General features: G+C 47.3%; 2 protein-coding genes across 11 annotated transcripts in view; one reads left to right on the forward strand and one right to left on the reverse strand.

Annotated features, from left to right (window-relative positions):
- Positions 1-112: 112 nt before the first annotated feature.
- Positions 113-6,386, reverse strand: NTHL1 (nth like DNA glycosylase 1). Of its 4 annotated transcripts, none has more exons than XR_010613801.1 (8): positions 6,255-6,386; positions 5,689-5,918; positions 3,590-3,760; positions 3,141-3,300; positions 1,278-1,383; positions 1,062-1,197; positions 706-985; positions 524-613 (listed from the first exon to the last, which is right to left on the reverse strand). XR_010613801.1 is itself a non-coding variant. In XM_065684880.1 (6 exons), the coding sequence occupies exons 1-6, from the start codon at positions 6,340-6,342 to the stop codon at positions 490-492; spliced, it is 879 nt and encodes a 292-aa protein (XP_065540952.1). In that variant the 5' UTR covers positions 6,343-6,383; the 3' UTR covers positions 113-489. The 4 variants fall into 4 exon arrangements, 2 of the variants coding, with proteins under 2 accessions (XP_065540952.1, XP_065540953.1); XR_010613802.1 differs by having other exon boundaries at positions 6,267-6,385; XM_065684880.1 differs by lacking the exons at positions 706-985; positions 1,062-1,197 and having other exon boundaries at positions 113-613; positions 6,255-6,383.
- Positions 6,387-6,437: 51 nt separating this feature from the next.
- The window catches only part of TSC2 (TSC complex subunit 2), a 32,709-nt gene continuing 12,630 nt past the window's right edge, over positions 6,438-26,516 (forward strand). For 2 of the 7 annotated variants that reach the window (XM_065684885.1, XM_065684888.1), the window contains exons 1-29: positions 6,438-6,490; positions 7,650-7,814; positions 8,524-8,610; positions 9,205-9,315; positions 10,142-10,286; positions 10,421-10,538; positions 11,033-11,081; positions 11,468-11,593; positions 11,948-12,021; positions 12,362-12,488; positions 12,591-12,734; positions 12,955-13,092; positions 13,307-13,410; positions 14,217-14,298; positions 14,900-15,055; positions 15,367-15,483; positions 16,095-16,217; positions 16,506-16,612; positions 17,234-17,387; positions 18,102-18,224; positions 18,541-18,675; positions 19,105-19,294; positions 19,731-19,824; positions 20,095-20,197; positions 20,587-20,681; positions 23,121-23,252; positions 24,917-25,081; positions 25,681-25,833; positions 25,972-26,084. In XM_065684885.1, coding sequence (XP_065540957.1) covers positions 7,677-7,814; positions 8,524-8,610; positions 9,205-9,315; positions 10,142-10,286; positions 10,421-10,538; positions 11,033-11,081; positions 11,468-11,593; positions 11,948-12,021; positions 12,362-12,488; positions 12,591-12,734; positions 12,955-13,092; positions 13,307-13,410; positions 14,217-14,298; positions 14,900-15,055; positions 15,367-15,483; positions 16,095-16,217; positions 16,506-16,612; positions 17,234-17,387; positions 18,102-18,224; positions 18,541-18,675; positions 19,105-19,294; positions 19,731-19,824; positions 20,095-20,197; positions 20,587-20,681; positions 23,121-23,252; positions 24,917-25,081; positions 25,681-25,833; positions 25,972-26,084 — 3,403 coding nt within the window. In that variant the 5' untranslated portion in view covers positions 6,438-6,490; positions 7,650-7,676. Of the gene's footprint in view, positions 6,491-6,580; positions 6,680-7,649; positions 7,815-8,523; positions 8,611-9,204; positions 9,316-10,141; positions 10,287-10,420; positions 10,539-11,032; positions 11,082-11,467; positions 11,594-11,947; positions 12,022-12,361; positions 12,489-12,590; positions 12,735-12,954; positions 13,093-13,306; positions 13,411-14,216; positions 14,299-14,899; positions 15,056-15,366; positions 15,484-16,094; positions 16,218-16,505; positions 16,613-17,233; positions 17,388-18,101; positions 18,225-18,540; positions 18,676-19,104; positions 19,295-19,730; positions 19,825-20,094; positions 20,198-20,586; positions 20,682-23,120; positions 23,253-24,916; positions 25,082-25,680; positions 25,834-25,971; positions 26,085-26,516 lie in introns of those variants that run through there. The other 5 variants (XM_065684886.1, XM_065684889.1, XM_065684890.1 and 2 more) reach the window with 3 other exon arrangements.

Raw genomic sequence — 26,516 nt, forward strand, 5'->3', positions numbered from 1 at the left:
CTGCCTGCTGTCATCTGGCAGGGCTGGTTGCTCTGGTCTCACACTTCGGTGAGGTCCCCTGTGCTCTCCTCCCTGTGCCCTGCCTTGCACAGATGCCAGCAAACCTCACGGGTAGAAACACCCCACCACCTTTATTACACGTGTATTTACAAGCAGCAGCAGCAGCAAGTCCTCCAGGACAAAGCTCTTCTCAACAGCTCCTCCTGCTGCAGCACAGCTGGGGCATGCTCAGGCATTCACACAGGGGCTGGAGCCTTTAGCACTGACCCAGCAGGACTGCTGCACTCTGAAAGCCCCTTTTTCCTCTGAGAGCTCAGCCCTTGCCAGCGGCTGCTCGCTCCCCAGTGATGCTGAGCTGGCTGCAGCAGGCTCCTGTTTCCCTGCAGTCACACAGCCAGCCCCGTGCAATGCACAGCTTTGCCAGGGCTCAGCTCCGGGCTGCTGCTGAGCTGAAGCAGCTTTGTTGCTCTCCAAAGACCAGATGACCCCTCAGTGTCTCTTAGCAGCTGGGCAAATGTCTTGATTGAGGCACTCGGTGCAGCGCGGATTCACAGGCAGGCAGGTCTGCTGGCCAAAGCCCACCAGGAGCCAGTTTATCTCCCTCCAGAGATCCCTGCAGTGAGAGGAAAAAACATGAGCCCCAATACAGCTGCTTGGAGGGGTTAAAGAACAGCCCGTGCTTCTAAATAGATCCCTTTCGCCTACTGCCTGTTCCTCTTGGCTTCCCCAGGCGCCTGGAGGCGGCTCCCAGCCTCCTGCTAAGAACAGCTCTCCCAGCCTTTCCTGAGCCCTCCGAACTGGGCTGGGGAGTACAGGACGGACACACAAAGTGCCTGTGGTCATTCTCTTGTGCTAAGACACGTGACGGATGCGGAGGTGCAAGAGTACCCATCAACTGGTATGTGATGCTGAAGATTAAGCATCAGTGAAAGCCAGAATCCAATCCTGCTTTGGTACTGCTGTGGCCACTGCACTCAGCAAGGGCCTGTGGAGAAAAGCACCTGGGTTGGGTCATGCTAAACTTGTCAAGGTAAGAATTGGGCACTGAGCCCTCCAGGTACCTGGCTGCAGTAGTGCCTGATAGCCAGGAAACAAACAATCACAGAGCTGAGATGCTGCAGCTCTTTGGGAGAGGAGAAACAACTGCAGAGCAGACCCCATAAAGAGGAGGGAACCGAAATGCAGTCACTGGAAAGGCTACAAACAGGACTGTGTGCAGACCTGGCTCCAGCAGCCAGGGAGAGGCTTGCTGGGGGTGGTGGAGGAAGGAGGCTCACCTGGGCAGCCATTCCTCCAGTGCCACCCGAGTCTCCTCAGGGTATTTGGTCTCCTTCTTCACCCACTTCAGCCTGTTTGAGATCCTGTGCACGTGGGTGTCCACAGCTAAGGAAGGGAGAATCCAGAGTTTAGGTGGGGGCAGAGACCCCTGAACAGAGAGAGCACAGCCAAAAGCTGCAGTCACATCACACCAGGTCCAGTGCCCTGCGTGAGATCCCTCATGGGTCAGGTGGAACAGGAGGGGAGGCTTATTCACAGAGCAAATGTGCTGCTTTCTTCCTAGGCCCAGGGCCAAAAGCAAGGTGGGATGGGTATCTCCTACCACACACCAGTGACACGCTCAATCTGACCCAATCTTCCTTCAAAGGTTTGCTTGCTCCGATCGAGCAGGCACAGGGCAGCCTGTCCCGGGTTCTCTTCCTCCCTGTGTTTCAGCTGATGTTACACAAGCTGCAATCTCTGCCCTTTAGTTTACCCAGATGGAAAACACATTTCATAATACCTACCAACACAAGAGGGTTTGTGAGGCTTAAACAAATGTTTAGAAAGTGCTTTGAGCTAAAAAGCCCTGAATGCAAAGTATATTATTGTTAGATCAGCAGCGATAAACCTGTCTCTGTGGCTAATTGGGCAAACCCCAGGAAATTGCTGTAAACAGGAAGACAAAGTCTTGCCTCCGAAATCAAAACTGAGCACACCATTATTTGGAAAACAGTTGCTCTGTTTGGCTCCCTCTCGACTTCCCTCCCCCACAGCAGGGAGAGAACATCAGACCCCAGTCTGAATCTACAGCCATGTCTGGTACAGCTGATGGGCAGCAGTGGGGCTGCAGGAATGAGCCCTGGGCTGTGTGCTCGCAGCAGCAGCAGGCATTCATCAGGTGGCACCATTCCTAGAGCTCCTCCATAAGCAGCAGCTACACTTGGAATATTAATGTGTCCCCAGAGGTCCCCAGGCTGGGACCCTGCAGCTGAGCATCCAGCCCCATCTGCTGGCTGCTGCGGGAGCTCTGCTGCCAGCCATGCTCCATAAAGCAGCACCATACAGGAGCAAACCTGCCCTGGGTCTGGCCTGGGCTTGCTCCACCACAGGCTCAGGATCAGAGAACAGTTTGGGTTGGAAGGGACCTTCAAAGGTCATCTTCCTCCCAGCTAAAGCAGACGGCTCCAGGGGCACGGCTCTGTGCTCTTCTATGCTCTGTGCACAATAAACATGGCAAATAAACACATGGACCTGTGGTCGCCTCTTAGGCAGCTGCAGGAACTAAACCAGACCAGAAATTCCCTAGCTGCGGATTGCCTGAGACCATTTCTTCCTACAACCCATCATGAATGACTGATTTCTAATGGCAATTCTGATGAAACTCTGCTTCTGCCCTCCAACAGCTTGTCAAACAGAAAGCCCAATGAGAGTTGTTCAAACAGCTTCAGACTACCCTACAACTATCCCCAAATCCCACAGTTCCCTCTACCTCTCTCTGACTTGACACAAAAGAGATACCAAAGCATTATTCTGCTAGCACATCTTTTTGGATGCTAAGCCAGTCAGGCAATGCTTGTACTGCCCACCAGCATCTGACAGAGGGAGGGAATGGCTGTCCTTGTGGATTTCTGCTATTGAATTTGGGGAAAATAGTAGCTGGATCCATGCTTAACTCCTACAGCAATGCATCCACTGTGAGTGGCTGAGGGTTACATCCTTCACCCACCCAAATACTCTGCAGATGACTAAAGCGATGCTATTGGGCTCCTGGGGCAGGCAGTTTACCCAGCTGCAATGCTTCCCTTCTGCGTGGGGAATACAGGAGGACTTAGGAGAGGCAGGATTTAGGAAAGGCATGGGATAAACATGGTCCCACCTACCTATCCCAGACACGCTGTCCCAGGCGATGTTCATGGCCAAGTAAGCCATCTTGGGCCCAACTCCTGGCAGCTGCATCAGCTCCTCCACGGTTCTCGGGATGTCTCCCCCGTACTTCTGCTTCAGGATGGCTGTCGTCTGCTTTATGTACTTCACCTTGTTCTGGAAAAGCAAGGGGAAAGGCAGAAAATCCTGTTGTATTTGTGCCTTCAAATACAGGGAGAAGAGGCAAACAGCTCAGAAACCAAAGCATTCCTGAATGTACGTTACATGTGAGGCCACACACTGGAGGCTGTGGAAGGGAGACAGAGGTCTTTGCTTTCTCCTTCACCATCTCCTGCCACGAGGACAATCCTGCAGCCAACTGAGCTCCTCTCCAGGCCCTCTGAGCCACCTCAGACAACGGCATGGGAGCAGAGGGCAGTGGAGGGGTTCTTCTATAGGCACTCACCCTCCAGAATCCCACGGGATAAATGATCTGTCCAAGCGTGGCATCATCCATCTGCAAAATGCTGTCGACGGTGAGGCCGCGCTGCCGGAGGCGCAGCATGGCAGCCCATGTCACCTGGTCCTTGGTCTGGCTGGACAGCATCAGTGACAGCAGCACTTGGTAGCGCATGACCTGGGGACAAGGAGGCTGTGAGACACCCCAAGACCTCCAAAAGGATCCAGCCACCTCTGGGGCTTGGGTCTTCCACCCAGCACCATCTTCAAGCCAGTGCGTTATATGGACCTACCCAGGATCAGCCATATCCGTCTGCAAGGCTGCAACAGAAATAATCCATCACCTTTTAATGCTACCACACAAGAAAGGGAGATAAGAAACACCTTCAATCCAAGCAGACAGGGTGGGTAAAAGGGCAGCTACTGTCTGCTGGGATCTCACATCCAAAGACACCAGTGCTTAGCCACAAAGGGCCAAAGCTTTTCCTGATGATGGGATTCTCAGGAGACCCCACAGGATATAGAAGTACAAACACCCAATGAGTTTCCATGCAACTTCTGCTTTAAGCAGCTTTTGAAAATCCCATCCCTTTCCCACTAGGCTTCAGTAGGAATTGGGAGGAATTGGGCATCTGGCTCTAGTGAGCTCCTTATGAAACCAAACCTAAAGAACTGGGATGAGAGAGACTGGGAGATGAAGCACAAACCCCAAAGTTCCTGTGGTGCTGACACACAGGCTTTAGCTCAGACCATTCACCTCCTGCTTTTCAACTGATTTTCCAGCAGAATGAGGAGGATGCAACTAACCTGGCCTGACCCCGGATAACGTGGGATACAATCCTTCCTCCAGCTCTTAAAGCTTCCAAAACTGCAGATGCCTTAGGAAAAACCCGAGTGGATGGAAGCAGGGTAATCTCCGAGTGCATGGAATTGTGCCAGGAGCACTGCTGCGTGCCGAGGGTTACAACATCCACTTTTTCTTGGAAGCAACAACCCTGCTTCCCTAGGGAAGAGAAGTTATTTCCGTATCATGCACCGTGGTCCCCCTGGCCCCGCAGCTGCACTTGGTGCCAATCCACATTGCTGTGGAGCGTGTGACACTGCCTGAATCCAGAGGCAGAGCCAATCGTTTTCCCCAGGGATCCAATCCCAAGGCACAATGCCAGCGACAAGGACAGTGCTGCATGTGCTGAAGCTGTGCAGCTGCATCTTCCAGATCCCTCCCTCATTGGGCAGCAGGTCGCTGTGGAGCACAGCCTTCCCATTGCTCTGTTCCATGCACAGCCCCACATCCCAGCACCGCACCACGGCCTCACTCCACTTTGGCTTCTGTACTGATGCAAACAGTCCCCTTGGTTGGAAGTGTCCTCTGGGGCCTTTGACTGTGTTTCAAGCTTGGGAAGCACTGTGTCATCCCAGCACGGCCCTTCCTTTCAACCTGCATCCATCCCCTTAACTGCAAGAGGGAAGCAAGCCAGCCTATGCTTATGTGCTGCTCTTATCTCCACAGTGTTTTTCCTTTGTATTCCAGAGGCAGCTTGTTGCATCGTTTCCTTGGATTCTCATAGAGATAAAAAGGGCCGTGCCCTCATGCGCTGCCAGCCTGCCCCAGCGGACAGCCCTGCCACAACAAGCTCTCCAGGTTTTCTTCGCAAACCCCAAATCATCCTGTTTCTGCCCCAGTTCCCACTCTGGGTTCAGCCTGCCAGCTCTCCCAGCAGCAGTTTCAGCAGAGGACAAGGACCTCTCTCAGCTGTGTTTGCTGCTTGGTTCCTGATGTCCATCACGGGCTGAATGTGAGCAGAGAACAGCTCAGCAAACACCCACTGCCACTTCACAAGGGCTGTTGGAAGCCAACGAATCCAATACTGGAGAGGCAGTGGCTGATTTTCCTCCTCTAACAGGATGAATGGTTTCTCTCATATACATACTTGTAGGTTAACCTCTCGTGGGGCCAACCCCAGCCTCGAGTCCAGATACTCCCCGCATTGATTGTCCTGCTCTGGAGGCATCCAAAGCGGGACATACGCAGGGGCACCACTGAGGATGCGGGATGCTGCAGGGCTGCATCCCACCTGCCTGCCCGCCGGGGCAGGGCGCTGTTACCTGCGGAGGCGCGCTGCTATCGTAACACCTCTGCACCCCCATCTCATCGACGGGAGCATCCCTGCTCCTCCTCATCTCCCGGATGCGCTCCAGCTGCTGCCGCCAGTCCTTGGGCTCCCAGCGTGGTCTCTGGGGCTCAGGCACCCCTTGCTCCTCACCACATTCGTAGGCAATGGGGACGCTTTTCCTCCTCCTGCCGCTGCGCCTCGGGATGCTGCCTGCCTGCGCGGCTGCAAGGGACGGGGCAAGGGAAAGGCACCTTCACCACCCACCGGAGCCCGGCATCGACCCCGTGTGCCCACAGCCACCCCGGGGACCGTGCCGGAGGCTCGGCTCCTGTCCCCACAGCCCCAGCCCAGCAGCCCCAGCCGGAAGGGGCCATGCAGGGACCAGCTGGGGACACGGCGCTGTGCGGGGCACGGCTCCCACGCACGGCCCGCGGAGGACCAGGCGCATCGCTGGGTCCTCCGGGTCAGGACGGCCCCATCCCGAGCACCCATGTCCGTGTCCCCGGGTCCCCTTCCCCGTGCCAAGGCCGGGCCGGGGCCGCGCACAACCCCGCTCACCCCTCCCGGTACCTCCGGCCGCCTCCCCGGCCCTGCCGAGCCGCCGGGCCACAACCCGGCCACCACCGGCGGCCCCGGCCGCGCACATGGCGGCTGCCCCGGGGACTACCGGGAACTACCGGCCCCGGCGGGCTCCGCGGCGGGCGCGGAGGCCGGAAGCGGCGGGACTTCCGCCGGGGGCGGGGCGCGGAACGGGCCGCGGGCCGGGGGCGGCGGGGCCGGGCCGGGGGCGGCGGGTGAGTGAGTGGAGGAGAGGAGGGCCGGGCCGGGCCGGGCCGGAGCGGAGCGGAGCGGGCCGGGCGGGGGCCCCGTGCTCTGCGCTGTCCAGGCCGGGGGGCGCCGGGGCCTGGCAGGGCCTAGCGGGAGGCGGGGCCTTGCCGTGCTGCGGAGCTGCCCCGGCCGGCGCTGTGCCCCGGTGTCCCCCGGTAAGGGGCCGGGGGCTGCCGTGTGTCCCCCGTGGTGTGTCCGTGAGGGGCTGTGGCATGGCCTGGGGGGGGGGTGTGTGGCGTGTCCCGGCTTGTGTGGGGGCATGGGGGGCCGGGGTGCCGTGTCCTGGGCTGCGTTAGGGGCTGCGGTGTGTCCCCGGTGCTGCCGGGTCCCCAGGGTGCAGGACAAGGCCTGTGGTGTGTCCCTGTGGAGCACAAGTGATGGCTGCGCTGTGTCTGTGGGCGCGTCTGCCGGGCTCGGGGGCTGGGGCTGTGCTGTGTGAGGGGAGCGGGTGTCCCCCTCTGAGACGGGCGCTGCGGTCCCCGAGGGGCAGCGGGTTGGGGCTGGCTGGGGCGATGGTTCCTGAGGGCTGCTGCTGGGGATGTGCTGTAATGGGGGCGCTGCTGCTTGCTCCCCTCTTGCTCCTTGCCGTGGCAGCATCTGGATGCTTGGACGCTCAGATTTGTTGTCCTTACACTGCCTAAAGGGGCTGCAGGAAACCTGGAGAGGGGCTCTGGGCAAGGGCCTGTAGGGACAGGCCAAGGGGAATGGCTTGAACCTGCCCGAGGGGAGACTGAGCTGAGCTCTTAGGCAGAAGCTCTTCCCTGTGAGGGTGCTGAGGCGCTGGCACAGGGTGCCCAGAGAAGCTGTGGCTGCCCCATCCCTGGCAGTGCTCAAGGCCAGGTTGGACACAGGGGCTTGGAGCAAGCTGCTCCAGTGGAAGGGGTCCCTGCCCGTGGCAGGGGTTGGAGCTGGAGGAGCTTTGAGGTGATTTCCAACCTAGACCAGTCTGGGATTCCATGATTCCTTACATCTGGCTACTTACAGCATCTCAGCGTTGGGCTTCATCCGGGTTTGAAGTGGCTGGAGACACTAGAGCTACCAGTAAACGCCACACTGCGATGGCTGGTGTTGGTGTTTTCCTGCTCAAAGATTCCCTTTCACCGAATCCCTGTTCTGTGTTTGCAGGGGCCCGGCGCTGCTTCCTTGGCAGCGATGGCAAAGCCTCAGAGCAAGGATTCTGGACTGAAGGAGAAGTTCAAGAATCTCCTGGGGCTGGGAACATCCCGGGGAAGTTCCAAGCTGTCGGAGGGCAAGCAAACAGAGTTCATCATCACTGCGGAAATACTCAAGGTGTGAGAACTGAGCGTAGGAAAGGTGGGGATAGTGCCTGGATTACCTGCGCTGAGAGGATCTCAGCGAGGGCTTGCTCATTCTCCTGACTGGTTTTGACGTTCATTCCCTCTCTGAGCGTGCCTTTTCCCTTTATCTCTCCATTCATTCTCTAGCGAAATGGATGTAAAACTCGTCTGCTTTGAAGTTACAGTGTTTTAGTTATGCAGCGTTTGGATCCTTTTGAGGTGTTTGATGGGGTGGTGGTGTCTTACGTCGGCTCACAGCGTGTTTCCTCTGCATGCATTGCTCTTCCCCCAGACTGAGTTTGTGTGGTGGCAGTTAGCACGAGCTGGAAACGGTTTCTGGTTTATGAAAGCCTTAAAGGCTGGGGAGCTGGACCTCATGTCCCTCCTTTCTCTGCCCTTCTCCCATGAACTGGGTGAGCACCACAGCCAGTGAGTTACCAGCTTTCCTGAGAAAAAGGAGATGTTCTCTCTTGGAAGGTCAAAGCTGGCCCCAGTTCCATGAAAGTTCTGGTTTTGATGGATCATTTGCTAATGGAAAAAAGGTTTTGGAGAAATTCCTGCAAAACTCCAGTGATGACTAACGCTCAGGTCATTTTGCACAAATGTGTAATTCATTTTTCTGTGGTTCGTGATCCCCTTTGAGGAATGGATAAGTGTTTTAGCCAGATTAACTGTTAGCTTATGTCTACATTTCTTTCCAGGAACTGAGCATAGAATGTGGATTGAGCAATAGGATCCGAGCAATCAGCCAGATCTGTGAAGTGGTGAAAACCAAAAAGATTGAGGAGGTAAGTTTCTGCAGTGGTCAGTGAATAGTGCAAGGATGATGCTCTAAACCTATTGTGAGAGGCTTCTGGAGTTTAAAGTGGCTTTTAAAACTGATAATCCCAGAAGCTGTTTTGTCCTGTCCAGACCTGTAAAAGGACATTAGTGCTGTCCAACCTATCAGCCGTGGAGCAGAGAATAGCTGATGGGCTTCCTGAGCTCAGTGCTGTGAATATTCAGGCCTGTTCGGGATGGTTCAAGGGAGACGATGTTCAGAGGTGTTTGCTAGCTCCTTTTCTCTTGTTAGTAAACAACTTCTAGTTGGTTTTGGACTCATCTTGTATTTGGGTGAAGGTTTCTGCACCAGTGCTTACACTGAAGTAAGCGTGTGGATGAAGAACTTCAGTTACAGGGGTGCAGGCTGTCATGTAGAATGGGATTTGGTGTCTCTTGTGGTTCATCAGGTGAGAGTGTCCCTCAGAAAAGACAACTCCAGACATGAAATCCCTGAAGATCTTGTTCATAAGGTGCCATAATTAATGACTGACCTACTGGGTAAAGATCCCAGAAGAAGCCTAACCTTCCTACTGCTGCCTGTGTCCTGTGTTTGCTTTCAGCATGCAGTGGAAGCCATATGGAAAGTGGTAGCTGATATGCTCCAGCCAGAGCGCCCCGCTGAAGCCAGACACGCTGTTCTTCATCTGCTGAAGTCAATTGTTCAAGGCCAGGTGAAAACAAACAAACTATAGAAGAAACACTGCACTTACACTGGGGTTTGTGCAGAGGATGGATGTGAGAAATGCTGGGTGGCTCTTTTCTACAACTTTTTTCTTATGCTGGCTGTGCCTCGTAAATGGGAATGGGAAGTGTTTTAATTTCAGCCGTGGTTTGACCTCATAGCAAAACTTCATCTACTTCATAGGAAACTTTTCAGGTTTGGGGAAATGCTCTTGAAAAGGAAGAAATACTTTGGGTTGTGTTCAGCATAGTACAGCAAATTATCTGGTCTGTACCCAGACCCATCAGTCCTGGGCTGCAGCTGGTTTTGATGTTGCAGCATGTCAAGTATGCAACAAGATCTTTATGAGCTATTTTCTTAGTCTGGCCAAGTTAAGCATGCTACAGATTCTTCTGATTTCACAGTGGGCTGTACAAACTCTATCAGACCAAAGTTCTAGTTTTCAGTAGTCTGAAAAAGCAGTGATAGATGCTTACAGAAAGAACAGGCATGGATTCTGGTTTGTGGCCTTATTGTTTTCCATGCTCTGCTGGCAGAGCTGTCAGTTGCTGTTTCCATGGAATACTTTGTGTATTGGATGCTGTCTCTGTATTGCTGGACAAAATGCCTCCAGCCCGGAGTGCTGAGATAACAAATTGAGAAGACCTGAGCCATTGTCAGTAGCCAGTAGAGGTTGGAGGTACTTCCAGGAGACTTTCATAGCCTGTGGGAAAATGAAATAGTTTCAAGCACGAAGGTTACTGCTATAGACTTTGATTGTCTTTTTCCATTAGTGACACTGTTATCTGTCTCCCTACCCCCCCTTTTTTTTTAAGGGTGAGAGATTAGGGATCCTCAGAGCACACTTTTTTAAGGTTATTAAGGATTATCCCTCCAATGAAGATTTGCACGAACGGCTCGAAGTGTTCAAGGCTCTAACAGAGAATGGACGCTACATCACCTACCTAGAAGAAGAGTTAGGTGAGTATCATCTCTGCCCCTCTTCAGTTTTGTGGGAGTAAGTTAAGGGACAGGCATCCAGTGACAAGATAAAAAGGTAGAGATAGCACTTCTGAGTAGGAAGTGCATTGTAATGATTTGTTTCCCTTCTTTAGCTGACTTTGTGCTGCAGTGGATGGATGTGGGTTTGTCTTCTGAGTTCCTTCTGGTTTTAGTGAACCTGGTGAAATTCAATAGCTGCTATCTGGAAGACTACGTAGCTGACATGGTGCAGTAAGTGTTCTTTTTTTAACTTCTACCTGCTTATTCTTGGTAAATTACAGGAGAAAGCTGCAGATCAATGCATGGATAAGTGGGATCTTTTTCGTCCCATCTGGATCTATTTAATTCCAGGTCACACCTGATGTTTCTGGCAAATTTTTGATTCTCAGTTGTTGCAAAGTTCAGGTCTATTTTAGTTTACCTTCATGTGCTTTTCCCATTTCATGAGGTGGATCTGATTGCATTGCCTAGTCCCACAAATGGTCTCTGCTACTGTATTCATCTAGGCATACTGTGTTGCATTTAAATGCAACTTTAACTTAGGAAAAGAGGTTGTAGTGTTGAACAGGAGTTTGGTATCTCTGGAAGTGTTATCAACAGTGCCACGGTAAGGGGACTGATGAGTAAAATAACATACCAATTTACTTGTCTCTTTTGGCTCTTTGTAATTTGCCTAAAATCATATAAACCAATCAATTATAATTATGGTGTTTTTTTCCTAACAGCAAGATATGCCTTTTGTGCATTCAGACTTCGTCATCCGTGGACATAGAGGTCAGTAATCTGAATCTCTTTTAGTCCTTTAGAATTCTTTGAAACTGTAACTTTCACGAACTCAGACCATCAAACTCTCTTCACGGTTTATTCTCATCTTACAAGAGAGCTAATACAATGCTATGAAGTATTTGTAAGCCATTGGGTCTCATATACCGATAATCATTTTACTCTAAAACAGAGCATTGATAAATTTAATAAGTGTATCAAACTTTCAGTAGAGCTTTTTATGGTTTACTTTCCATCTTGCAATGATTAAAGGCAAAAGCAAAAGACATATTTGTATCCCTTTTGACTCCCAGGTTTCCTGGGTCTGCCAGGTTAGTGTTTGACCTCCTTTATTCATAGAGAAGTATGTAACCGTTTGGTTTTTCTCCTTCCCAAAGATTTCCTTGCAAGTCCTCGATGCAGTTGTTTGCTATAATTGCCTGCCATCAGAGAACCTGCCAGTATTTATCATCACTTTGTGCCGTACCATCAATGTGAAGGAGCTCTGTGAACCATGCTGGAAGGTCAGAACTTCCTTGTAGTCTTGGTTTTTAATGAGTTCACTGTTTTGGCCTTGTAGACAAAGTGTTGGATGTGCCTGTGCACATCTGCCATAAATTTCAGCTTGGTCTTAAGAGTAGAAGAAAACCTATTTCGAGTGTTAAGAGATCAGCACATTGTTAGTGTAAGTCGTGTTGCGTCTGTGGAGTTTACCCACAGTTTCCTCTCAGCTGATGTGACAGGCTTCTGTTGTGACATGGTATCATGGTTTACACATTAACTTGCCCTAACAGGGCCTGATCAGGCAGCCAAATGCATATTTAGGCTAAAGAGTGTTTTAACACTTGGATATTTAAATGTTCTCTTTGAATTTGCAGCTTATGCGCAACCTTTTGGGAACTCATTTGGGACACAGTGCCATCTACAACATGTGCAGGATCATGGAAGACAGGTAAAGCAGGTGTATCTATCAAACCCCAAGGAATTCAGTAGAGGTCCTGTCAAGATAGATGGGGAGTCACTGACCCCAGTAGAACAAGCTGAAGATTCTGGTGCTTAGGAATTAATTCCCTTCCTCATTATGATGCTGAAGTGCTTGTTTTTTTGACTTTCCTGAATTTAATTTTGCTTTGTTTAATGCTGTACTAAATGATTTTCATGTTTGTAAATTGTTGTGCAAAGCTCTGATGTGTAACAGACCTGAATTCCTGTAGTGACAGTGCGTATTCCTACTGATGCTTGTATGCTAAAGTACTCCTTGTGTGTAAGACTTCCCTTCCATCTGTCCTTAGAGCTTACATGGCAGATGCAGCGCTGCTGAGAGGAGCTGTGTTTTTTGTTGGGATGGCTCTGTGGGGTGCTCATCGCCTCAGTTCACTCAAGAACTCCCCAACTTCAGTGCTGCCGTCGTTCCTCAAGGTAGGATGGGAGGAACTTTATTCAGACATATGTCTGGACCCATACAAAGTTTCTGATCGCTGCTTCCTAACTGTTAACTGACTGAAATGCTTTGTGTTCCAGGCCATGACATGTCCCAATGCAGTTGTGTCTTATGAGATAGTTCTGTCCATAACACGTCTCATAAAGAAGTATGGGAAGGAGCTGCAAGCTGTAACGTGGGACATCCTCTTGGACATCATGGAGCGATTACTGCAGCAGCTGCAGGTGAGTGCTGAGCCTGTCTTGATGTACTTTCAATTTAAAGATCTTGCCATAGATATTTTGGCAAACTGATCTCCTCTTTGTACACTCAAGTGAACTTTGAAGCTGAGTGAAGGTTGAGCCCAATTCTGTGCTTCTCAACTGAGTTTTCTGTTTGCATTTCAAAGCTAGCACTTTCTGGTAAGGTAGAAGTCTTTTAGGAATGCTTTCGTCTCTGTTTCAGAGTCTGGAGAGCCAAGAACTTAAGTCCATTGTACATGATCTTTTGACTACAGTAGAAGAACTCTGTGACCAGAATGAATTCCATGGCTCTGAAGAGAGGTTTTTTGAGCTGGTGGAAAGATGCGCTGATCAGAGACCAGTAAGACCTTGCCTATTATTGTCTTCCTTTGTTGCCAGTTGAATCTGTTTTGTTACTTAGTACATTGAAAGTTGGGAGTCCTAAAATAGCTAGTGGCCAGAAAATCACAGCAAGGTCTTATATGAGCCTTATTCTTGGCGTGGGGGGCTGAGGAATGGATATATTGTATTTGCTTATACACTAAAAGAAAAAATTCTTGATCTCTCTGTGAAAGGAATCTTCTGTATTAAACTTGATAACATACAGAGCTCAGTCCATTCATCCTGCCAAAGACGGCTGGATTCACAACCTGCAGATGTTAATGGAGAGATTCTTCAGGTATGAAATCATAACTTTGTGAGTACAAGCCACTTTCAAATGTTTCTTGCTGTGTTTCTATGTTAGATAATTTTGTTTTCTGAAGTTAGATAATTTTGTTTTCTGAAGTTCTGATGTTAGTAAATGGCTGATAAGAAGCATGGTAGATCCAGGGCACAGCATGTGAAAGGATTTTGTTTAACAGAAGAAAAACTTTCCACTGAGCTATTTATGATTCCTTTTTTTTCTCTTTATGTCTATTGGATGGTGCTATTCCAGTTAGCTTAGGCAGTTAAGTGTTCCACTCCACAGCACTTTGTAGTTCTGACACCAAACAAGACCTTCGTGTTCAGCATCAGGATTGCATATGGTTATCCAGTGTTAAAGTTATCTGGTTTTAAATTGGTGCTGCTAAAAGTATTCTTGTGCTCTAAAATACCAGCATACAGCAGTAACAGACTTCTGTCTCATCTGTGAAATGCTGCCAAAGAGCAACTCTTCCTTAGTGCCATATGTGTGGTTTTAAATTTGCTCACCAGAGCATGTATTCTTCTGCCATGTGCTTCCTAGCTTGGACTGGAATGGGAAAATTGCAGTTACAGGTCTCCAGAAGTAGTAAAAGCTGAATTGGGATTCCAGGTTCAATTCTTGAATCTGATTTCATATGTAGCAATGTTAACTGAAGGCTCAGCTGATTTCTAACTGTTACTGTGCTAACTCTTAAGAAGTTTCTTAGTTTAGTTTTACCTTCCCTTTATCTTCTCCCCCCTTCCCTAAATATCAGCAACTTTATTTTGTTCATGTTGAATTTGTTCTTCCCATTCTAGGAACGAAAGTCGTAGTGCTGTTCGGATTAAAGTTCTGGATGTCTTGTCCTTTGTCCTGAGTATTAACAGGCAGTTCTATGAGGTGTGTGTTTGTCTGTTTCTGATGATGACATGTGGGATCCTAAGTGGGTGGGGAAGGCTTTGGTGAGGCAGAGATGCAGAGTTTATATAAAAGCTTTGTAAAAGGATGAGGTCTGGACATAATCTGACATGAGCAGATTGATTTGTCTTGGTGCTTGCAGTTTAATTGCGATCCAAGATAGAAGCTGTCTGAGAGAGATGTTAAGATGTTTTTCAGCTCTGGGGATGTCTTCAGCTCTTTGAATGTACCCGGAGTGTCAGAGGACAGGAAGGAGCAGAGGTGCTGCTTGGATTCCCTCAAGATCTGTCAAAACATGATGCTGTTGCATGTTTCCTCTCTTTCTCAAAAAACACTATACCTAAAAATCTCTTTCAACAGTGTATTTGAGCATGGGCTATCAAGTCAGTAGGATAGATGAAAACGGAAGCACTGAAGTGCAGCAAAAGTCTCAAGTATTTGCAGGGGAGAGTAAAAATCAAGGAACCAAACAGTTGAGGAATTAACCTGATATCAATGTTCTTTTGTTTGCAGTGATTTGTCTCTTGAACGTGCTGACTGAACAGTGGACAGCAAAGACTTATTAAGGTGTGTCCTCTTGCAGGAGGAGCTGATAAACTTGGTTGTGATCTCTCAGCTGGCTCACATTCCAGAGGATAAAGACCATCAGGTCCGAAAACTGGCCACTCAGTTACTTGTAGACCTGGCTGAAGGCTGCAACACACATCACTTCAACAGCTTGCTTGATATCATAGAAAAGGTGAGGCAGAGCTTTTCCAGTTGTCAGTAGCATCACCACACCTTTTGACACATCCTTTTACTGTGACTGAGGAGACTAACCTGTGACTGTTACCAGTTGTGTGGCTGAGCAGGATATTGTAAAACTGATGGATTTTGGAGGATGCAAGTCTGAAGTGCAGAGCTCTATCAATGCACGTTTAAGTTACCTGAAAGGGCTTGCAGAATTTCCAGCAAGGATGACTTCCCGTGGTCCTTCCTGACCTTCCAGGATGGAAATAAAGGAAGGGTTTCTCACAGATTTAAACAATGCATTGCTTTTCTTTTTAAAAGGTGGCTGCACATTCTCTCTCATCTCCTTCTGAACTGGAAGAGAGGGACTTGCTATCGTATTCAGCTTCTTTGGAGGATGTCAAGACAGCAGTTCTTGGACTCCTGATAATTCTTCAGGTAAATGCTACAGAGCATTAAACGTGTCTTCTTCAGAACAGTCTTCTGCTGGACTTGGCTTTTTAGATAACGACTTTCCCACTGTTAAATATTTTGCCTTTTGTTTCGCCCACATAATATCTTAACTCTTGGTTCGGTCATTCCTTTTGCTTTTGGGTACTGTATCACTGTTTGCTAAATGTTTCATTTGTTTAATTTCCCTTGTACAAGGACTGTGAGCACATTTCCATGTGTTCATAAACTACTAGAAAGGGAGTGCTTCATAACCTTGAATAGATGTGTTGTGTTTGGGTAGTATGTTCTGAGATACGGTTAAGCAGTTGTGAAGGGCTGGTTGTTCCAGCCAGTGCCCTTCTGGAGCTGGGCAGAGTTGCTCTAGAGCCTCTGCAGAAGTTCTGCTTGGGGCCATCTCTTCATCTTGCTTTCAGGAGCAAGTTTTTGCTGTGGTGTTCTTGAATTCTTAGTGCAAATACACGTTTATAGAATAGAATGGTTAGAGTTGGACAGGACCTAAAATACCATCTAGTTTCAGTCCCTCTGCCACAGGCAGGGAACATTTCTGAATAGAAGTGTGAGCCTGCCTTTTGATTTGTGTTTCTGCTCCTCTCTAGACTAAACTCTACAGCTTACCCTCCAGCCACGCAATGCGGGTGTACGAGATGCTGATCCACCACGTCCAGCGCCACTATATTTATGCATACAGCCTTGCTGTTGCTAGCAGCATCAGATTGCAGGTATGAGAGGTAACTTGTGCTTTCAGGTCAAGAGCTGCATGTTCTTGCTGCAGTTTGTGGGAGGCAGGTGGGAATGTGTGCTCTAGAGCTTGCCAGAAGTAGAATGAAATGTTTCTTGGCTAATAGAAGTATGTATATGTACTGTAACACAAGAAGTGATGCCTCCTACAGAGCTAGCCACACATCTATTAAAAACCTCTTTGTACTTGCAAAAGTATCACATGGGAAGGTGGGAGAGTATTCTATTGGCTTGGGGTTTGAGTTATTCCAATGTCTTCTCTGTTACAGGTATTTGATTTCCTGCTGATGCTTCGAGCTGACTCCCTCCACCGCCTTGGTCTTTCCAACAAGGATGGGGCAGTGAGGTTCAGCCCTTACTGTCTTTGTGATTTTGTGTAGGTTTCTCACTGCGTTAAGCAAAAGCTGTTTTCCAAACTCTTTGATACTTTTGCACGAGCTTAATGGTCCATCTACAATCCACAGTTTTTCTAATTCTTCCCAATCCTGATGTATCAGCCTGTACACAATCTATAGTTACAACCTAGGATTGTCTCAATAACTCATTAGTGAATTATTCTTACAAATCAGTTACCTACAAAGCTCTCAATGAGATGTGAAATATCTGTTCCTGCTCACAAAACTTCACCAAAATGTTTGCAATTTCCCTCCTCAAACCAGTTTTCACATTGAGGTTTGCGTCAATGATTTGTATGAATCTCTCTGGTTTTAATGTTATAGCTTGGTCTGAAATGCTTTGGGTAGCATGCCCCAAAAGAGATCTTTCTGAATTTGCTATGAGTCTGGGTGGAAAAATCCTTAACCTGACCAAACCAACTCATTGCTGTCTGTCTACTGTCAGTCCTGTGGTTTTTAATTGAAAATGCAGTTGTTGTTTGGTCATTAAACTAGCTACCAAATAGGGTAGCACTGTAGGTCACAGGAATAATAGGCTGTTCCAATCTTGATTTTACATTACATGCATTTTACATGTATTGTTCTCCTTTTCCATGTTGTAGAGAAGCGGAGAAGAGGACTTCTGAGAAGAAGCCTACTGGTACACTCTCTCCGCCTTCAGGAAGTCCCAGTGTGCCTTCCCAAAACACCACCATTCGTATCGGGCATCTGCCATACTCCATGGTCTTTGGCGTCCTTCTGCAGTGTTTGAAGCAAGTATGTCCACTTTTAATATCATAATTCATATGAACTGTGTCCATTTAAATCAGCTGGTTAGAGAATTCTATCCCAGAGTATCTAAATAACATCTGAAAAGCAGTATGTAAATCCTCCTTGGGCAGAATCTGTGTGTAATCATGTAGCTTTACAACCAGCAGTGGGAGCACTAGTTCAGATCTTCAGAAACTAAGCAAAGCTTTCATGGCACTCTGCTTCAGAGCAGACAAGGGCAAAAAGTGTGTGTTATCAAAGATCAAATAAGTCTTCTCGTTTCTGAAAGGACATTTGAAACTAAAACCCTCCTACTGCAAGTTTTGGAAGTATTTTGAGGACTGATAAGTATTTCAGTTGCTTGTAAACTGTAAATGTGTATTGTTCATTAGTGTTGCGTTGGCCTTAGTTATGTGCTGAGGGTTGTCTTGCTCTGGAAGTTAATTTGTGCTAATGGTTGGGAGAACTGATTTCTGGCTCTGTCTTTCTGAACTCAGGCAGATCTGGATGCAAGTTGTCTTCCAGTTTGTGGTGCCAGTATTGCACCTAGATCTGGATGACAGACAGGAAGTAACTTGACAGCTAAATGCCACCTCTTTTTATATAGCTATCATGACAAGACATACATCTGCCTAAGAAATGGCAGAGGATTGGTCTTGCTTTCAAACTGAACTGAAATTGTACCAAAATTTTCTAGCTTAATTTCTTCTTTCTTTCCAGGAAACAGACTGGAAGGTGTTGAAGTTGGTCCTCAACAAATTACCTGAATCCCTCCGTTATAAAGTGCTATTTTTAACCTCTCCTTGTAACATAGACCTTCTGGCCTCTGCACTGAGCTACATGGTAATGCCATGCACCCTACTGATGTACAGTCACCAGATCTTTAGTTTGCTTGAGAGTTGGTTAGAGTTGATTGGGGTTTGGGTTTGGTTTTCCCTTTCAGTCTAATATTCTGAAGATAAACATGCTGTTTGTCAATCCTCACTCACCTTCCCTTTTGTGAGGGCTGCTTTAGGTACAGAAGTAGGTAATAATGAGTGTTCTTTCTCTTTGTACATATGTAGACATGTAAAAAGGGAGCTATAGGCCGTGCATATCTGTTGTCTTTTAGAGTGTATATTTGGTGTGAGGCATTCTAACTTACTGTGTGATCTGTCAGCTCACAGACAAAAAGACTACTGACAGGCTCCATGGTACCCCAGAAGGCTTTTCTCGCACGGATTTGCATCTGGCTGTTGTTCCAGTACTGACAGCATTAATATCTTATCATAATTATCTGGACAAAGCTAAACAGGTATGGGGGAAGTAAGAGGGTGAGGGGGGACAGGGCAAAATCCTGTATAATAGAGCATTTTCTCATACATGCTGATTAGGAGACTAAAGTGCAAGGTAACAGCCTCTTGCAGGTTGCTGGGTGACTTCACCATCTGCTGGAAGACCCTGCTAAACGTAAAAATTCTGTTTAATCAGAAACTGAAATATTTAGCTTCTAAAATACTGACTTGATCAAAGTCCCATCTTAAGATTTTAGCCTAGAATATATGCAGCATTATGTAGGGTTCTGTGTCAGTGCATTTTGGATTTGAATTCGTGTGCACCATGCAGGCCTGGCGGTATGTTACATGCCAAGCCATTCTGAAATGCTGTCTGAAGCCAGGAGATGGTAACTCAGAGGTTTCTCTTTCCCTGTATCATGGCTTTTCTTTCTCTTTTACTCTTGTAGCGTGAAATAGTGTATTGCCTGGAACACGGTCTCATTTACCGCTGCGCGAACCAGTGCGTTGTGGCACTCTCTGTCTGTAGTGTCGAGATGCCCGACATCATCATAAAGGCACTTCCTGTCTTAATAGTCAAATTAACCCACATTTCTGCTACAGCCAACATGGCAATCCCCCTCTTGGAATTTCTTTCAAGTGAGTTGTAATGTTCTTGTACTTTTGACCTCTTATAGTTGTATTGTTTGCGCTGAATGTGGGCGTTTTGATTGTGTCAGTCATATGGAATGCATTGTAAGGGTTTCTTGGCTTTTTGTGATGCCTTTGCACCATCCTCAACATATAAATATTTGATCATCTCTTGCTTGTTACTGGTTTTCTATTTAAAGCACTGGCACACACTGAAGAGGTCGTGCTTTGTGTAGTACAGCCATGCAGTGACTGGAAATGCAAAGGTGCTTTCTCCGCCTTGTTGCTTATAACTTAAACAGCATGAAACTATAACTTGATTTTAACTTCCGTATCAGCTGATGGTTTGAAAGAAACAAGCCAATTCAAATTAAGCTGAACTGTGATACTGAATAGTTCGTGTTCAGGCCTCACCCATGTTGGTTTCCTTCTTGACCTATTCCAGCTCTAGCCAGGCTGCCTCACCTCTATAGGAACTTCGCAGCAGAGCAGTATGCCAGTGTGTTCGCCATCTCCCTACCGTACACAAACCCTTCTAAGTAAGTAAAATTAAGAGAATGAGATATGCTTTGTTTGTAGTACTTGGATCAAGGTTATTTATTGGATATTGCTCATTCTGGTATCTCCAGGCTTCTTCTGAAGAAGGGGCATACTCACCCTGGTCGAAATACGTGTTTTTCTCAAACAGAACTTTTGAGGGTTTTGTCTTTATGCTTACAGTTTCTCAGCTTGAAAAACCCTTCTTTTCAGTTGTGGAATGGCATCATAATGCAGCATTAAACTCTGTGGCTATCTCTGTGCTGTTTTAGGTTTAACCAGTACATCGTTTGCCTGGCCCATCATGTGATAGCGATGTGGTTCATCCGGTGTCGCCTTCCCTTCCGAAAGGACTTTGTCCCCTTTATTACAAAGGTAATGGACACTACTGATTCAAAAAGTATCTAATACAAATTATGCTATTCTAATAAAAGTAATGGTTTGAGAAGATTAGAGCTTCTCTTTGAAGCTAGGAAACTTCACACAATCGTAGAACCATTTGGGTTGGAAGAGACCTTAAAGCTTATCCAGTTCCAGCCCCCTGCCGTGGGCTGGGACACCTTCCGCTAGAGCAGCTTGCTCTAAGCCCCGTCCAAGCTGGCCTTAAACCCTGCCAGGGATGGGGCAGCCACAGCTTCTCTGGGCACCCTGTACCAGCGTTTCACCACAGCATCTTTTTTATAGCTATGAGTTCTGCATCACTGCAGTCTTCCAGCTGCTCGTCCTGCCCATTCAGACTCTGACCTGTTTGTCTCAATCGGCAGGGTTTGCGCTCAAACGTCCTCCTCTCCTTCGATGACACACCTGAGAAGGACAGTTTCAGGGCTCGCAGTACAAGCCTGAACGAGAGGCCAAAAAGGTAAATTATGTTTGACTCCAGAAGGGTCTTGTGTTCCCTGTTCTAGTCCTCACACCCTTCCCTGTGTTTTCTGAAGGAGGCTGGGTCTAGTTATCCAAAATCTGACTGCATTTAAGCAAGCAAAGTAAACCTCTTTAGGTCAGGGGATTGGGAAAAGACAAATGGTAAGAAGCTGGAATCAAACCAAGCTGACAGTCTGCTAGTCCATAAGAGGGCATCACTGGCTGTTCTGTAAACCTTTGCAGGAAGGTGTAAGGCTTTTTGTTGTTAATTTTTGAAAACCAACAGTTCTTTCAGGTTGATGTGTGTCAGTACAGTGCTACCAGAAGTAATAGAATACCTGTTCATAGTGCTAACTCCTTTTGATGGTTGATCTCTAACTGCTACTTAAATGGTTGCCAGAGACATTATGATTAGCAGCCTGTGTAAATGGAGAGAGCGAGTGCTGTGTTTTCGCATAGTGTTATCTGTCAAGTGTTTTGGGTGGCAGACGGCTGCCTTCTGTGTATCTGGATATCCTCATCCTTCTTTTGAATCTCAAAGCCATTATGTCAGTTTGAAGCAAAGCTTCATGACTTCAGAAGTCAGAACATATCTTACCAGCAATCTTTCAAAGTAACATTTGCCACAATAGGAGAATATTGCTTGGCAGGCATTCAGGGTTTCTCTAATGTCCTTTTTACCTGCAGGGCTTGCCTAAATTGGTTCACTTAACTTGCTTCAGTGTTAATGCGCATAAGCATACAGTGGCATTTGCACCCTGGGGAAAGTGCCTCTACTTTAACTGCAAGGCTCAAGGAGTATCTTGCAATGAAGAAACACCATCCCTGCCCTAATGCTATAGCTGTAAACCCTGTTTTGTGTTTCATCTCTCCCATCTCCTCCTCTTTCATTCAGAAACTTGGAAGAGAAGCCTTTTGACACTTGTCTCTTAAATTAAAATTTCAACTAATCTTTTTTTTTTCCCCTTTTTTTCCCCCCCAAAACCTGTTAAATTTACCAGGTTGGAATACTACTGCATCTAAAGGCTTTTGCTAATGCTGCTGGATCACTTCCCACAGAAATCTCTGCTAAGGAGTGTGGGCTGTACCCAGGCAGCAACCTGAAATACCAGAACTGCTGATGCCACTGCCTCTGGGGCTGGCTGAGCTTGGATTCTGGCAAAGAGAGAGGAAATGGCTTGAAGCAGATACCTGTTTCCTTGCTTGTGAAGCCGGTGTGCTTGCTTTCACTCCTTAAGCCCAAAGAATAAGTATTCCAGTGCCCTGGCTGAGGTGATGGGTGTTGCAGGAGATCCAAGATCCCAACGGTTCCTGATGATGTTGACATAGTGATTATGTCAGGGTATGAGCCTGTGCTCTGTGCAGTCATATCTCCAGCTGTGGCCAAAAGTGATCTCTCAGAGGTCATTGGAAGGACAAATAAATTCTGATCCTTCCAGGTGGCCACCTGAAAGGTGGTAATTCATGGAAGGGAACAGCAGACAAATCATGTTGAGAAGGGTCCAGAAGGGTTAAATTAGTATCTGCATTTTACACATGGGGATGTGAACTGCTGAACCAGCTGTGAGATCCAGATTAGTACTCAGGCAGGCATGCATCTCAGCTGTGCTAATTAAAGTGCCTCTTAGGTGTTAATTGCTGTCATCTCCCACATGTGGTTGGCACCTGATGGTGTAAAGGCTTATCTTTCTGTTCCAGTTCAAAGTCAAGTGGGTTACCTCGAGCCACCTGAAATAAGATAGCTTGTTGGACAGAAAAGCATCCCACAGTCAGCAACAGCAAGAGGATTTTTGTCCTCTTGCCCTTTGATCTGTGCAGTGTGAGGAGGATCAGTTGTGTATAGACGGGCTGAGTATTCCCTTATGTCTGACTGGTCCTGGGTGTTGTGTGATTCAGGGTAAAAGCTCAGATTTGGGCCAGGCCTAACGGAGGTAGAAATGGCTGATATATTTCTATGTCTCCTTGTATTAGTAAAAGCATTTTAGGATCAGGTCTCTGGAAGTAACAAGGTTTTTAGCTGTGCTGAAGCGGTGAGTTGGGGCAACCCAAGAGGTGGTTGAACTGCACAAAACTCAGACTTCACACACTGACGCCTAATCAGCCCTCAGGTGCTCCTGCCTTTGTTTAACAGCGCAGTATTCCAACTGTCATTTCAATCAGTTTGGTTTTTGTTTTAACTTGTACTAATTTCATTTGTTTCGTAGCACATTTAAAACCTTGGTTTCAGAATTGTGGTTTGTCTTTTTAATGCTTTCAGCTCTGCTTGTTTGTACGATTTAATTTGTGTTTTCCTTTTTTTGGCATTTATTTGATTTTCCATCACCCTCCGGGATCCCCCAATATTGACCCTGTGACCTGTGACTTTTCAACCTACATCCCTACAATGATTTCCTCCCTTCCTGTGACCTCTTTTGGGGCTTGGTGCTTCTCCACCTAGTAGTTTAAGACTAGCCAAAAATGCAAAGCAAGGCTTGAATAACTCTCCTCCAGTGAAAGAGCTGAAAGAATCCTCTGCAGTTGATGCCTTCCGATCCCGCAGCATCAGTGTGTCTGAACATGTGGTCCGCAGGTAGAGGCACTTTAAATGGGGAGAATCCAAGAGCATCTCAGCACTTGGAAATTTTACTGCAAGGGAGGGTGGCAGCAGGGTGGATTTGCATGTGGGATGCTTGCATGACGTTGGTATGCAATTAAAAACTGGCCTTAGCTACAGACAAAGGTTTTGGTGTCATGGATATCCCATGGCTTCCCAATGCTGGCTAAGGGCTTGTCGCATCATACCCTCTGCTCTGTATGGTGACTTTGCCCTATTCTCTGATGCTTTAGCAAATTTCTCTTTTCAAAGTAAAGATGGTGAAGGGGGAAAACCAAACCAACAAAACACCAAAGGAATAAGAAAGGAAAAAGGTTGCATTCTGTGCAAGTGAGAGTCCTGGTTAAATCTTCAGCCTTCTAAGCAGTGATTTGTGCCAGGAGAGGCTTTTGATACTCTGCAAAGTTACATCCAGGCCCTCCTTCCAGACTAGGAGTAGTTCTGGCCTCAGTTTAGGATTTGTTCTTTGAGGCAAAGGGAGCTGATGGAAGTGTGATGCCATGAGGTGTACGCTCAGCCTGTACGAAGCAACTGCTTTCATGACTGAAGCAAACAAGTTCCGATTCCAGCCATTGATTTGCTCACATGGAAGGTGAAACAGTTTGTCCTAGTTTTGAAAACGTTTTCCTGGATCACTTCCCTTGAGTGTTAAACTGCTGCTGTAACACGTTGGTTTAAAATCTGAACCTGAAGATTTGTGCCTTCGTCTCTAAGGATTGCTGTCAGTGGAACTTTGCCTTCTGTGGTTTATATTTGACTATAACTGTATGGTGTTTGGGGGAAAGACACTGAGTTGTGAGTATGATTCTGGCACATCTTTCTCTAATATCCCCGTTAATCTATTAGGTGTTTTCTTCTCTTGTATTTATATGGAAATGGTGACAACTGGGAGCTCATGTAATTACCCTTAGTGATGCCAAAGAAGTTGCCACGTCATAAAAAATTTGGCTGTACATCAGCTAAGCTTGTATTATGATGGCATAAGGAGTTGTCTTTAGGATATACTGCAGTTGTTACAATTGCATTGCTAACTTGGCTGATCTGAAGGCAGAGCTGTTCTCTATTCTCGTGCCAGCTTCCTGTTCAGAGTGCAATTTTTTTCTATTTCAAGTTAAATCAGGTTTTATATCGCTGTTGAATTTGGAAGAAAAAGACCAATGCATGAAAGGGATGCAACAGAGAAAAAAGCAAACCACAGGATCATAAAGTGAAGTCTGGAGTGCCCTGATTGATGGCTCATGGGCAGCATTTTGCCTGGGGAACTGTGCAGGTCATGGGACGCTTGCCCTTACTATAGAGTAGTGGACTCAAAGCATGGAGCTGCCTCTTACTATTTGCTTGGTGCACTTGCCCATGGGCCACCAACATCAGAGAGCACTGGCTTGGCTGAGTCAGCTGGCGGACATTGAAACATTTCTCAGTCTCTCAAGCTGAAATACACTTTCTGCAATGACAATCTGTGAAGCACATCATGAGGCTGATGCAAAACTGTTTGTATGATGCTCTGGGTTTAAGGTCTGGCCACCTCTCTGATCTGGCATATGCATGTATCTCAGGTTGTTCTGCATCACGCTGTCTTTTGGGTGACAGGCACAAGCATTTTGCAATGTGATGTGTCAGTTGGAAACGTTCTCTTCTAGTCGGATACAAACCTCCATCACCAGCTCAAGCCTGGGCTCTGCAGATGAAAACTCAATGGCTCAGGCTGATGACAACTTAAAGAATCTCCACCTGGAGCTCACAGAGACCTGTCTGGATATGATGGCTCGATACGTGTTTTCAAACTTCACTGCTGTGCCTAAGAGGTAGGGGCCAGTTTGGGACAATGGGAGAGATGGTTTGATTGAGGTTTATATTTCTGTTCATTAGTGGAAAATCACCACGACACATGGGATGTTCTGGCAGGCCCAGGCTCCAAAGCTGTTCCTCACAGATAAAATCTGACTTGGCTAAACATGAGGTTAGATGAGAGAAGTCCATTGGAGCCAACCAACCTTTGCTTCAGCCTTGAACTCTCCAGAAGGAGATGCCTTGAAGGCATGCTGTCTGTGAGCAGTGCTTTGCTCCATCTCCTTGCTGCAGAATCAGTCTTTACTGCAGACCCGAGTGTCATGCCAGCTGGCTTCAAAGGGATGGCAAAGCTCAGACAAGGCTTGTTCCCTTCTGCTCTGTGATGTGTCCAGGACTGAACTAAACTGTTTTGTAAGGTGTGTCCTGTAGTACTACTATCAATTGATATTAAATCCCTTATCCTGATGGATAATGTGTATGTGGACCACCAGAGGATACATTGAAAATGCTGTATAAAGAAGGAAAGCAGGCAGCACCTCCTGCACAGTAACATGAAATAAGCCATCTGTGTAGGCTCTGTTCTCTGTTGTCTTCATTACCAGTGTGTTTCCAGGTCTCCTGTGGGTGAGTTTCTGTTGGCGGGAGGAAGGACGAAGACATGGCTAGTTGGTAACAAGCTGGTGACCATCACTACAAGCGTTGGAACGGGGACAAGGTCCCTGCTTGGCCTAGACTCTGGAGAGCTCCAAAGCAGCACAGAATCAAGGTAATTTTCTCTCTAAATATTCCCACTTAACAAAGTCTCTTAAAGCACTGGTTTTCCTCTGACCAGAAAAGAAATATCTTATTTGTCCAGCATGACTAATTCCTCTCTCAGTATCATCAACATCTTCTTTTTCCACAGCTCAGACCCTGTTTTGCAAGTGAGACAAACAAAAGAAGCTCCAGCAAAACTGGAATCTCAAGCTGGGCAGCAGGTTTGCAGAAGCTCTCGCAACAGAGTCCGATCCATGTCTGGTAAATTCCTACCCTGGAGTCTTACTGCCTTTTCTGGACTGTGTCATAGGCTTAAGTGTCCAAGTGCCTACTGAAGAGAGCTATGCCTAAACTAATTTAAGAGTCTGGACCTGTCTAGTATTTAATAGAGGGCAGGTAGCTCAGCTGTTGGCCTCAGGAGTGGTGCTGCTCCTCCTGCTTCCCTCTCCTTGCAGGACAGCTTTGGGGATGGGTTAAGCGGGGAGCACTGGCAGTGAGAATCACCTACGTTTATCTGACCTCCTGGTTTAGAAGAAACACATAGGAGGTTAAGTTTTCTTGGGTTCCTGTTGTGGTTTAAACCCAGCTGGCAACTTAGAAGCAGTTTATAGGCTGAGCACAATGTCCTGTGGTCTGGAATATCCCTGTGTCCAGCCAGGGCCAGCTGTCCTGGCTTCTTGTGCCCTAGACTCT

The sequence above is a fragment of the Lathamus discolor genome, chromosome 6 (assembly GCF_037157495.1).
Source record: "Lathamus discolor isolate bLatDis1 chromosome 6, bLatDis1.hap1, whole genome shotgun sequence".
Classification (NCBI taxonomy): Eukaryota; Metazoa; Chordata; class Aves; order Psittaciformes; family Psittacidae; genus Lathamus; species Lathamus discolor.

Coding starts and splice junctions, on each gene's coding strand:
- NTHL1 (XM_065684880.1), bottom strand. CDS start 6,342: ATGTGCGCGGCCGGGGCCGCCGGTGGTGGCCGGGTTGTGGCCCGGCGG. Junction 5,919..6,254: donor GGCCGGAGGTACCGGGAGGG/GTGAGCGGGGTT, acceptor CGTCCCTTGCAG/CCGCGCAGGCAGGCAGCATC. Junction 1,384..3,140: donor GGACAGCGTGTCTGGGATAG/GTAGGTGGGACC, acceptor TCCCTTCCTTAG/CTGTGGACACCCACGTGCAC.